Raw genomic sequence first — 13053 nt, forward strand, 5'->3', positions numbered from 1 at the left:
TCTGATGACTCTCCAAATCCTCTCTGTTTCTATCCCTGTTTTCTCTCACAGATGTTTCTCCAATAAATCTCTTGCACCTCTAATCACATGTTAGTATTTGCTTCTTGGAGGACCAGATTAGCCTACATACTGAAAGCTCTGAGAAGTCCTGCATTTAAGATATTTATTTACTTTTAACTCAGTATTTCCCACCCATTTTGCTAACTAACACATCTTCTTTTTGCAGAATCCCCATTAAAATTTGAAGGGAAATTGGCTTGAGGAATGCCATTGAAATGGAAGAAGGACTTAACAATCAGAAAATTTGGGTAGTGGTTCCGAGTCCTGTGCTCCTAAAAATATCTAATATTGGTGTAACAGTTCTAAGGTAGGCAGAATATAGCAATGGCCCCCCCAAATTCCAGGGCCTTTCTCCCAGTTATTCAATCAAGCAGTAATGTAGGTGTTTATATGTAGAGATTTTGCAGACATAATTAAAGTCCCATACCAGTTGACCTTAAAATAGGGACATTATCCAGGTGGGTTTGATCTACTCTGATGAGCCATTTAAATCTGAGTCTAGAGGTAAGGGGAAAGTCAGAGAGATTCAAAGTGTGAGATGAATTCAAAATGGGAGTGGCAGAATTCCAACAAAACCTCACTTTACAAAAACAAGTTTCAGGCTGGATTTGGCCTGTGGGCCGTGCTCTGCCAACCCCAGCATTAATTACTCAGTAAACATGGAAAGCATAAACCCATTAAATTATCTTCTCACCCCATTCCAATCACCTGGGAAATGTAGAAAGGTGCCACTTTTGCAGACATCAAAGTCATTAACCATCGGGTTAAACGGTTCACTTGATTCTTGAGTTTGGATGGTGGAATGAGGAAGAAGAGATGACCAATTATCACCAGAGCTTCCTCTGTCACCTGTGCCCAAGGAAACACAACAAACTTGCCTCAGCTCAGGGATGAAGGCAAGATAATCCTTTAGAGGCTTTGCTTTAGTCCTCTTTGTATCTGCAAGGTTTAGCACAGTGCCTAGCAAATGATGGTAATCAGTAAATGTAAGGTTGCTTAATTGCATACATATTATGTGAACAGACAGTGGAGTTTTCTGATAGTACCCTTTTAAGGAGAATGGGAAGAGGAACCTGAGGAGAATCACCCTGCTCTTTTGGAAGAGCCATTTAAGTTATCCTCCCACCAATAAGTGGCTAGACATGGCCCTGTGCCATCTTTGATTCAAGACTTACTCCTTCAGCCCATGCATCCAGCCTCTGCTATCTACAATCCCACCTTGTTGTTGCTCCTCAGGGACCAACGATTGAAGAGAACCCGAAGGGTGAGGTAAGCCTTGATGGACAGCGCCTCTTGTGTGATGTCCATTATTTCATCATTCTTAGTACCCAGATCCAGATGTTTCCGGGCACTGATGACCAATCCTTTGAGCACTATGAGGGTTACAGGGAGTTTGAGCTGCACATCACCTTTCCTTTCCCACAAAACGAAACATACATACATGTGGGCACAGTCTTCTCATCCCCAACTCTAAAAGGGTCTGTGGTGTCCTGTGCTGGGAAACACCAACCCATTCACCATCTCCCCAACTATCTCTCTTTTCTGACCACACTTTGTCCACACAGCAGGGAAAGGGAAAGTGGTTGAGGCTGTCTACACCCACAGCATCCCTAATCAAACTTGGTCCTTGCCCCAGATCAGGTGAAGAAAAGTCAGATGGAGAAAAGCAGCTGCTCTCAGACATTTCCTGCCCCTCCCCAGCCTTCTGGGATCCATATTCAGAAGGACCCAGTCTCATTCTTCCCTTCTTTCCTCTCTCCCTTATTCCAGTAGAGTCTTCCCCAGACCCTCCTAATCCTCACCATGACATACTGCCAACATGTCATCCTCCTTTTGGGCCATCCTCAGAAGGTGCAGGATGTATTCCCATGTGACACCAATGTAGGGGTCTGCACCTAAGAGAGAGAGTACAAGAAAAACATCCCTATCCCAGGGAGGGGTGCATCCTAGCCTTACTGTAGGAAACTCTATAGATTGGGAGGCAGGAGACCTGGGTTCTGATCCTAGCTCTGCCTCCAGAGTCTGGGCAACCTGGAGCAAGTTACTTAATTTATCTGAGTTTCAGCTTCTTCAACTGTTAAATAGGACTACAATTCCTGATGTGACTGCTGCACAGGGCTGCTGGAAAGATTAAGCTCAATAATGGATGTTAGCACAGCATACAGATACAAGATATTGGTACAGCCTAGGCATGAACACTCCCTTCCAAGGACCCTTAAGGAAATAAAGAGCAATGATGTCTGAAGTGGATGTGAAAACATTTGTCCTGATTATATCAGGATACACATTTCCAATTTCTGTTACTGTGTCCTCTGAGCTTGCTGTGCAGCCTAAACCACATGCCTTGTCATTTTTATCTTAATGCCCAGAAGGTCAGCTGACTTCCCCCAGATTCTCTTTGGCCCCAGTTCCAAGTGGTAAAGGGAAGTCACTGTCATAGGCCGGTACTTGATTATTTTTTCATACTTTGTGATTGGGAGAGGGGAGTGGAATGAGTAAGAGAGCCACTGCCATCACCAATAGCCACCAGGATAGAGATTATATGGTGATTCTTGGCCTCATCCTGCTACACTATTACCTTCCAAGCCTCTAATGAAATTCAAAACTTAAGGTTCCCTTAAGTAAACCACTCCTTGCTTCCTCCTTTGCCCCACCCCACCACTCTATTCTGCCTTCTCTCTCCACCTGGAGTCTTCTCTCCAGCTCCACAGTCTCTCATGCCTAATATGTCCTACTCTGCCATTCTTGGTCTCCAGAAACTCCCTCCTGAGTTCCCAGCAGCCCAATAGGGACCTAGTTTGTCCCCTTCCCATCTACACATACACCCCATGACTGAACTAAATGGAGATGTCCAATGAGAGGAATCAGGAGGATAAAGCTAGTCTAGAATAAATACAATGCTCCCACCCCCTGCTGGCCCTATCCTCTTCTAACACTAACTCTTCCACAATAGGGATCTATACCCTGGCAGAAGATGAGTCTCCCCACTGCAACCAGGAGACCGTTTGGGGGCAGGTTGTTCAAATGCCATCTGTCCCACAGCTTGAAGATGACTATTCCTGGAGACTGGAACCCCAGAGCCAATAGGACTTCAGTGCACAACTCCTCCAGTTCTCCCTCTGGCTTCTGAAAAGAGAAAGACCAACTGTTCCAAGGCTAATCCCCAAGATGAGTCCCACAGCTCTGAGAATCAGATTTGGTCAATAAGTGATTCTCCTCCATCGAATAGGCAGGAACTCACCTACCACCCATCCAACAGACACCTTCCCAGTGATGGAGGGCAAGAGCTTCCTAAAGTGTGCAAAGAACAGGAAGACAAGAAATCCGCACAATCTGTGTATTGGGGTGGGAGTGGGGATTAAGGTTTCCAAAGCACAGAGGTTTCACTGCAGCAGCAAGTAAATCATCAGGAAAGTGGGTAGATTACAGAAGCAACTTTGGAAGTCCCTGGAAGGCCAGTGGTCTTGATCAGAAGACAGGCCTGCCAAAGAAGGCAGGCAAACTGGAAGGAAGATACCCCATAGGTAGGTAGTTAACAAAGAAAATAAGGAACCAGATTAACCCAATGTCAGGGAAGTAAGTACAAAGTATGTGAATAGATGGATAAGTAGATATCATGAATGTTCAGTCTAAAAGTGGGTTAGCATACAGATATGTGGGTTTAAATAAGTTAGTAAATAGATTGAGATGCTTAGTTGAGTTGTAATAACAAAGGTGACCACCTAAGGAATCCCAGGACACAGTCTGAAAACCAGGTCAGACTCTGAGATCAACAGCCCAAATCCTTCCCCCTTTCCATTTCACTCCTCCTGCCTCACCACTTCACTTCACTACTGTATCTTCCAGTTCTGTCTATGTCACAGTTCTTGAGATAGGCTCACAGTACAAGATATGGACTCCAGCAAACTGTTTAGAAATGAGATACTCATATCCAAGTTCTCACATAGTTTCCAAGTGTCATCATCCACCAGAAAGAACTCTTGGGCTCATACCTGGGGTGCTTTCTTTCCCCAAAGCTCCCAACCCAGAGGCACAGCTCCTCACCATGGTCTTCATGTAGTCAACGATGATATCTGTCACCTTCTGGCATCGTGGAGTTGCCATCTTGTTATTTAGGATTTTGACTTTCAGCAACTTGAGCGTTTGTAAGACATTATCTGCTGACAACTATAGGAGAGAGGGGACTCAAGGAGAAAGGAAGGTTGAAGGGTAAAGATAATAATGATCCCTGGTCAAGAAAGGAAGAGGAGGAGTGAATCTAGAAAGAAGATTAAAGCTGGATCAGATGTTGAGGAGTGAAGAATATGGGTCAGACTAGGAACACTGGAACTAGACCTGGAGCTATGAATGGACTGGACCAAGTAGTGCTCTGCTGACTGGAAATTTTCCCACTCTCCTGGCACAATGGGTGTGTGCCCAACCAAATACCTTGATCGAGATGGTCCTATGCTGGCTGGAGCCAGGAAGATGTCTGAGATGTCCTCACCTGACCAGCAACTTGGAGTGCCTCCATAAAGTCCTTGATGTTCTTTTCTGAGACATCCAAGTTCCTGTCCGTGATCTCTGAAGAACCTACCATAACTATAAACATCTCTATAAGAAATAAAAATGGTGAGGAGGGGGAGCTGTTTCTCTCTTGCTATAGGTGGGTATTTCATTACAGGTGGGTATCATGGTATGATGAAAACATGCAAAGAATAATTAAGAATCAGAAGACACAAGTTTGCCTCCTGACTCAGAGTCTGTCCCCTACTAGCAATATATCCTTAGGCAATTTATTTAACTCCTGGAGACTCTATTTATTCATATGTAAAATAAGTATAATAAAAATTAACATGAGAGTCAAAAAAGATGAGATAGGTACTATTAGGTATCACTTTCAGCATTTCAGCCTGCCCTTTGGATCGCATCTTTTCCCTTGACATTATAAAGTGCTTTCTATGGGTGAGAGTTGGATAGAGATTTGGAGTAGGAGAGTACTTGTCTATAGGACTACAAAAATTTCATAGAAATAAAATAATTTCATATTAATAAAATTGACTATTATAAACTACAAACTTATATTCCAGTGACATACACCCATAGTTTTGGTTAATAATGATAGGGAAAAAAAGCCAGAAAATTAATTTAGTCTGAGTTCAGTCTATCTACTACCAGCAACAATGGATTAGTTATTCATTCATTCATTCATTCATTCATTCATTCAAATGTTCTGGTTTGTCTTCACTAAAGGCATTATTTAACATGCCTTAATTTACTCATTTGTAAAAGGGTCATCATTGTGGTAGTGATAGTAGAAGTAATAGTCATAGTAGTCATAGCAATAGTAGTAGTAGTATCTAACTCATAGAACTGTTAGGAACATTATATGAAATAATATATGTAGAATAGTGCCTGGCATATTGTATTAACTCAGTAAATATTGATTATTATTCTCAATTAGAAACTGTTGGCACTCTACCTGAATCCACAACATCCCCATATCTCTACAGGAGAAGAGCCACTTATTGTCATTTTAAGCCCAGGTTCTGGACATTAGATCAGGAGTAGGGGTGCAAATGAGACAGTCACAAAAAGCAACTAGAAAGGAAGTGTTTTACACAGAAGGAGAGAAAGAGGGAAAGGAAGAGAAATAGAGAGATGCTACTTAAAATAAACAAACTCAAGTTCCCAAAGACATGTAGAAATCTAATGCTACAAAAGATAGACAACATAACAAAATCAACAATTGGAATAGGAAATTACTTCAGAGGAGATTAATTTTGTAAAACAGTCTCTCAAAGACTTTAATAAAATAATAATGATAATCATTGTCACCATCCTCTTCTCCTCCACCTCCTTCTCCTCATGATCATCAAATCAATGTGCTTAGGGTGCTAAAAAAGTGAAGAAATAATTTGCATCTTAAAAGAACAAATAAAGACAGAATGAAATAATTTATAGGTAGATATGAAAAGAACCAATTAGAAAACTTGGAAATGAAAAACATAGGCATCAAAATTTGAAATCTCAACAAATAATATATAACCAAGACTAAATACAGTTAAAGAATTAGTAAATTAGGGGTGCCTGGGTGGCTCAGTCAGTTAAGCGTCCGACTTCAGCTCAGGTCATGATCTCACGGTCCGTGAGTTCGAGCCCCGCATCGGGCTCTGGGCTGATGGCTCAGAGCCTGGAGCCTGCTTCCGATTCTGTGTATCCCTCTCTCTCTGCCCCTCCCCCGTTCATGCTCTGTCTCTTTCTGTCCCAAAAATAAATAAACGTTAAAAAAAAAAGTTTAAAAAAAAGAATTAGTAAATTAGAAAATAGTGAGGAATTCACCCAGTGTGCAATGTAGGAAAATAAAGAAAATAATTTTTAATAAAAGAACAAGTAGCAGGTGTGTTGGATGGACTGAGAGGAGTTCCAAAAGAATGGCAGGATGGTAATATATAAAGATAACTGAGACTTTTCTAGAATTGAAAAAAAAAAGACAAGAATCCTCTGATGGGAAGTGTAACCCAAGTACTCACCAGGACAAATAAAGATAAACTGATGTTTCAGTGACACTGCAGAACATCAGGGATAAAAATTAAAATTCTAGAGCCACTAGAATAAAACACAAATTACCTGCAAAGGAATAACAATCAGCTAGTCCTTAACAGCAACAAGAGATGCTAAAAGATAGTAAAGAAATATCAAGATGGATGTTGTACTCTACCCTATAGAGTAAGAGTCTAAAATAACGACTGTAGGGGCATCTGGGTGGCTCAGTTGGTTAAGCGTCCAACTTCAGCTCAGGTCATGATCTCATTGTTCATGAGTTCAAGGCCCATGTCAGGCTCTGTGCTGACAGCTCACAGTGTAGAGCCTACTTAGGATTCTGTGTCTCCCTCTCTCTGCCCTTCCCCTGCTTGCACTCTGTCTCTCTCTCCCTCAAAATAAATAAACATTAAATAAAGTTTTAAATAACCACTGTAGTAAATATAAAAGAATGTGTAAATAATTAGGTAATCGAAGGGGAAAATAGAATGATTTTTTTTAAAAAGTCAATCCAGGGGCGCCTGGGTGGCTTGGTCGGTTAAGCGTCTGACTTCGACTCAGGTCATGATCTTACAGTCTGTGAGTTCAAGCCCCGCGTCGGGCTCTGTGCTGACAGCTCAGAGCCTGGAGCCTGTTTCGGATTCTGTGTCTCCCTCTCTCTCTGCCCCTCCCCTGTTCATGCTCTGTCTCTCTCTGTCTCAAAAATAAACAAACATTAAAAAAAATTTCAATCCAAATAAAGGCAAGAAAATAGAGAAAATAGAGACATATAACAGGTGGCATATTCAGAAAATGCTTTTAAAGAGGGCAGATTTAAGCCCAGATATACTAGTAATTACATTCAATGTAAATTTATTACATGTTCCAATTAAAAGAAAAAGATGTCTAAACTGAATTAACAAAACCAATCATATGCTATCTACAAGAGACACATCTCAAGCAAAGGATGCAGAAAGACTGAAAGAAAAGGAAAGGCAAAGATATATCAAGCAAACATGAATCCAAAAAAAAGCTAGTATAGCTAGATTAGCAGCAGATCTTCAATAGATCTTAAGGCAAAGAGCAGTACTAAAGAACATCATTTCATATTAATAAAAGATTTAGTTCACCAAGAAGATACACTCTTACATTGGATGAGTTTAATAACATAACCTCAAAATGTATAAAGCAAAAATTGATAGAACAAAAAGGAGAAACTGATAAACCCAGGTTTAAAATGTCAGGTTTTTTAACACCTATCAGAACTGATAGAACAAAAAGATAATCAGTAGGAATATAGATTTGGAAACTATTATTAACAAATTTATATAATGAACCTACAGAACACTGTCCCCAACAACTGCAGAATGTATATTCTCTTCAAGCATACATAAAACATATAAAAGTCGATTGTGTGCTGGGCAATACGGCAAGAATCCACAGATTTCAAACAACTAAGTTCATATACATGTTTTCTGCCCACATGTGATTAAGCTAGAAATAATAAAAATATAACCTTAAAATCTTCATATGTTTGAACATTAAGAAATATACTTCTAAATAAACAATGGAACAAAGAAGCAACCTCAATGGAAATTAGGAAATATTTCAACTGAATGACAAAAATATGACATGTCAAAATTGCTATGAGGCAGCTAAAACTCTTTATAGGGGAGTTTACAGCATTAAATATAAACATTAATTTGAAATAAAGTAAATGTTTTGTATAAGTGAAAAGTACAAGTCAGAAATAGAGTAATCCTCAAAAATCGAAAACAAACTGAAACAAACAAAGCTCATTGCATATTGTTAGTGAAATCAGAAAGAAAAAAATCAGGAGAGAAATTATTTCAGGTGATTTTAAAATCCAGTATTTTGTTTGTACAATCATAATGGTGTATATTCTAAAGACAAAAAGAATCTTGAACTGCGTTCAATAGTCTCATTGTCAGTAATAATATTGGTATAACATTCCGAAAATGTCATATGTATATTTTTAGCTTAATGTAAATAAGACATGTTAAAAACTAAAGGAAGTAAAACCCTGTGTTCTAGTTATCAATTTGTTGCCTCTTAGCTTCAAATCTACCCCTTCATGCTTCACTCTGTAATACAGAAACTGGACCCTGAAACATTTCTTCTTTGCTAGTTGACATGATGATGTTAAGCTTTATCAGTAGACGGAGCTAGAAAAATCTGCAAGATGAGCTTCTACTCTTCCATTCCTGTGGCATGGTATGTTTGTGGGATATGCAGTGGTGCTCACTATCCAGAAAGTTTTGTTGCCAGTCCCACCCCCTCATTCCTTAATCACCATCCTTGGCTTGCCAGCAACCCAGCAAAAAAAAAAAAAAAAAAAAAAAAAAGAAAGAAAGAAAGAAAGAAAAAGTTCAAAAGAGCTTTATTAGTAACAGCCAAAATGTCCTCCAATACATGAATGGCTAAATAAACCATAGTACATCCATACCATAGAATACTACTCAGCAACTAAAAACAAAACAAAACAAAAAAACTATTGGGGCATCTGGGTGTTTCAGTCGATTAAGAGTCTGATTCTTGATTTCGCATTAGGTCATGATCTCACAGTTTGTGGAATCAAGGCCCACATTGGGTTCTGTGCTGACAGCACAGAGCATGCTTGGGATTCTCTCTCTCTTTGCCCCTCCCCCTGCCTCTCTCTGTCTTTCTCTCTCTCTCAAAATAAATAAACAGAAGAAAGAAAGAAAGAAACAAACAAACAAACAAACAAACAAACAAACTATTGATACATGCAACAACCTGGGTAGATCTCAAGAGTATTATGTTAAATGAAAAAATCAATCTCAAAAGGTCACAATGTTATGACAAATTTAAAGGTTTTCAGTAAATTGGACAAATTCCTAGAAAAAAAGATGCTCTATTAAAACTGGCATAAGTAGAAAAAACTGAATAGTCCCTGCTCCTAAAGAAATTTAACTTGGGGCGCCTGGGTGGCTCAGTCAATTGAGTGTCCAACTTTGGCTCAGGTCATGATGTTGCAGTTCATGAGTTCAAGCCCTGCATCAGGGTCTGTGCTGACAGCTCGGAGCCTGGGGCCTGCTTCGGATTCTGTGTCTCCCTCCCTCTGTGCCCCTCCCCCAATCATGCTCTGTCTCTCTCTCAAAAATAAATAAACATTAAAAAAAATTTTAAGTATACAAAAAATTTAAAAAGAAAAATAAATTTAACTCATAATAGCCTTGCACAAAGACACTCCAGGCTTAAACAGCTTCATCAATAAATTCTACTAAACATTTCAAGAAAAAATAATTCCACTTATACACAAAATTTCCAGAAAATCAAAAAAAAAAGGGAAGGGAACATTACTCAACCTGCATTATGGTGATACTAAAACTTTAAAAAGATTGTACAAAAACAGAACACTGAGGCCAATCTTTCTCATGACTATAGATGTGAAAAACTTTTTTTTTTTAAGTAAAAAACAAAATCAAGCAATAATATATAAAAATTCGGGGCACCTGGGTGGCTCAGTCAGTTAAATGTCTGGACTTCAGCTCAGGTCATGATCTCACTGTTTGTGGGTTCGAGCCCCACATCAGGCTCACTGCTGTCAGCATAAAGCCTGCTTCAGATCCTCTGTCCCCCTCTCTCTGCCCCTCCCCTGATTGCTTGTGTGCTCTCTCAAAAATAAATAAACATTTAAAAAATTAAATAATAATAATAATATATAAAAAATTATAACCCATAAAAACCCATAAAATACCTAGGAATAAATCTAACCAAAGAGGTGAAAAATCTATACACTGAAAACTATAGAAAGCTTATGAAAGAAATTGAAGAAGACAGCAAAAAATGGAAAAAGATTCCATGCTCCTGGATAGGAAGAACAAATATTGTTAAAATGTTGACACTACCCAAAGCAATCTACATATTCAATACAATCCCTATCAAAATAACACCAGCATTCTTCACAGAGCTAGAACAAATAATCCTAAAATTTGTATGGAACCAGAAAAGACCCTGAATAGCCAAAGCAATCTTGAAAAAGAAAACCAAAGCAGGAGGCATCACAATCCCAGACTTCGAGCTATACTACAAAGCTGTAATCACCAAGACAGTATGGTACCAGCACAAGAACAGACACTCAGAACAATAGAATAGAATAGAGAACCCAGAAATGGACCCACAAACGTATGGCCAACTAATCTTTGACAAAGCAGGAAAGAATATCCAATGGAATAAAGACAGTCTCTTCAGCAAGTGGTGCTGGGAAAACTGGACAGCGACATGCAGAAGAGTGAACCTGGACCACTGGTCTTACACCACACACAAAAATAAACTTAAAAAATGGATGAAAGGTCTAAATGTAAGACAGTAAGCCATCAAAATCCTTGAGGAGAAAGCAGGCAAAAACCTCTCTGATCTTAGCCACAGCAGCTTGTTACTCAACACGTCTCCAGAGGCAAGGGAAACAAAAGCAAAAATGAACTACTGGGACCTCATAAAAATAAAAACTTCTGCACAGCGAAGGAAACAATCAGCAAAACTAAATGGCAACCGACAGAATGGGAGAAGATATTTGCAAATTACATATCAGATAAAGGGTTAGTATCCAAAATCTATAAAGAACTTATCAAACTCAACACCCAAAAAACAAATAATCCAGTGAAGAAATGGGCAAAAGACATGAATAGACATTTCTCCAAAGGAGACATCCAGATGGCCAACTGACACATGAAAAATGCTCAACATCCCTCATCATCAGGGAAATACAAATCAAAACCACAATGAGATACCACCTTACACCTGTCAGAATGGCTAACATTAACAACTCAGGCAACAACAGATGTTGGCGAAGATGTGGAGAAAGAGGATCTCTTTTGCATTGTTGGTGGGAATGCAAGCTGGTGCAGCCCCTCTGGAAAACAGTATGGAGGTTCCTCAAAAAACTAAAAATAGAACTACTCTACAACCCAACAATTGCACTACTAGGTATTTATCCAAGGGATACAGGTGTGCTGTTTCGAAGGGACATATGCACCCCAATGTTGATAGCAGCACTATCAACAATAGCCAAAGTATGGAAAGAGCCCAAATGTCCATTGAGGGATGAATGGATAAAGAAGATGCGGATACATCTTCTTTATGCATTTTTTAATATTTTTAAATATTTTTTAATATAAAGAAGATGAGGATGAATGGATAAAGAAGATATATATACAATGGAGTATTATTCAGCAATCAAAAAGAATGAAATCTTGCCATTTGCAACTACGTGGATGGAACTAGAGGGTATTATGCTAAGTGAAATTAGTCAGAGAAAGACAAATATCATAGGACTTCACTCATATGAGGACTTTAAGATACAAAACAGATGAACATAAGGGAAGAGAAGCAAAAATAATAAAAAACAGGGAGGGGGACAAAACAGAAGAGACTCATAAATATGGAGAACAAATTGAGGGTTATGGGAGGGGTTGTGGGAGGGGGGATGGGCTAAATGGGTAAGGGGCACTAAGGAATCTACTCCTGAAATCATTGTTGCACTATATGCTAACTAATTTGGATGTAAATTTTAAAAAATAAAAAATAAAATTTAAAAAAATGTTAACCCATTACAAGGTCTACACACACACACACACCAGCAACTTAAACCACACCAAGGGGGGCGCCTGGGTGGCTCAGTTGTTTAAATGTCTGACTCTTGGTTTTGGCTCATGGTTCGTGGGTTCCAGCCCCACATCGAGCTCTGTGCTGACAGCATGGAGCCTGCTTGGGATTCTGTCTCCCTCTCTCTCTCTCTGCCCCTCCTTTGCTTGCTCTCTCTCTCTCTCTCTCAGAAATAAATAAATAAACATTAATTTAAAAAAAAAAAACTACACCAAGATCCATTTCTCCCCTCATCAGATTGACAAAATTTTCAAAGCCAATAAAGCTTAGAAAAACAAACTCTGCCATACATTGCTGGTAGGTGTACAAAATGGCATGACCCCAATGGAGTGACGTATTGCAACATCTAATAAAATCACATACACATTAACTCTTTGCTCAGCAAATTCCATTTCTAAAATTTACCTGGAAGCTTCTCTTCTATAAATATGAAACAATATGTGGACAAAATCACTCATTGTAGTATTGCTTGTAACAGCAAAATACTGGAAACAAAATGCCTATCAATTGGAAACTGGATGAAGAAACTATGGTACCTTCCCCAGTGGGGGAATGTGCAGCTAAAATGTGAGGAAGATCTCCACAAAATGATATAAAATTATGCTACCTTTTGTGTAATAAAATGATAATATATGTGTACATTTTTGTGTATGTATATATTCTTATGTATGTCTATAGTTTTGCTTATTTTTTTTAATGTTTATTTATTTGCTTTTGAGAGAGAGAGCATGGGGGGTGGGGGCAGAAAGAGAGGGAGACACAGAGTCCAAAGCAGGCTCCAGGCTCCGAGCTGTCAGCACAGAGCCTGACATGGGGCTCAAACCCACGAACAGTGAGATCATG

At 39.2% G+C, this 13053-nt stretch overlaps 1 protein-coding gene across 3 annotated transcripts in view; it reads right to left on the bottom strand.

Annotated features, from left to right (window-relative positions):
- Positions 1–5865, bottom strand: part of LOC122473158 (maestro heat-like repeat-containing protein family member 1) — an 82165-nt gene extending 76300 nt beyond the window's left edge. For 2 of the 3 annotated variants that reach the window (XM_043563346.1, XM_043563345.1), the window contains exons 1-5: positions 4105–5864; positions 3024–3186; positions 1863–1955; positions 1279–1433; positions 769–909 (exon numbers count right to left, since the gene is read on the bottom strand). In XM_043563346.1, the coding sequence (XP_043419281.1) occupies positions 769–909; positions 1279–1433; positions 1863–1955; positions 3024–3186; positions 4105–4164 (612 nt within the window). In that variant the 5' untranslated portion in view covers positions 4165–5864. Of the gene's footprint in view, positions 1–768; positions 910–1278; positions 1434–1862; positions 1956–3023; positions 3187–4104 lie in introns of all 3 variants that reach the window. The other variant, XM_043563347.1, reaches the window with a different exon arrangement.
- Between the last annotated feature and the right edge of the window lie 7188 nt (positions 5866–13053).

This window comes from Prionailurus bengalensis, chromosome B4 (assembly GCF_016509475.1).
Source record: "Prionailurus bengalensis isolate Pbe53 chromosome B4, Fcat_Pben_1.1_paternal_pri, whole genome shotgun sequence".
Lineage (NCBI taxonomy): Eukaryota > Metazoa > Chordata > Mammalia > Carnivora > Felidae > Prionailurus > Prionailurus bengalensis.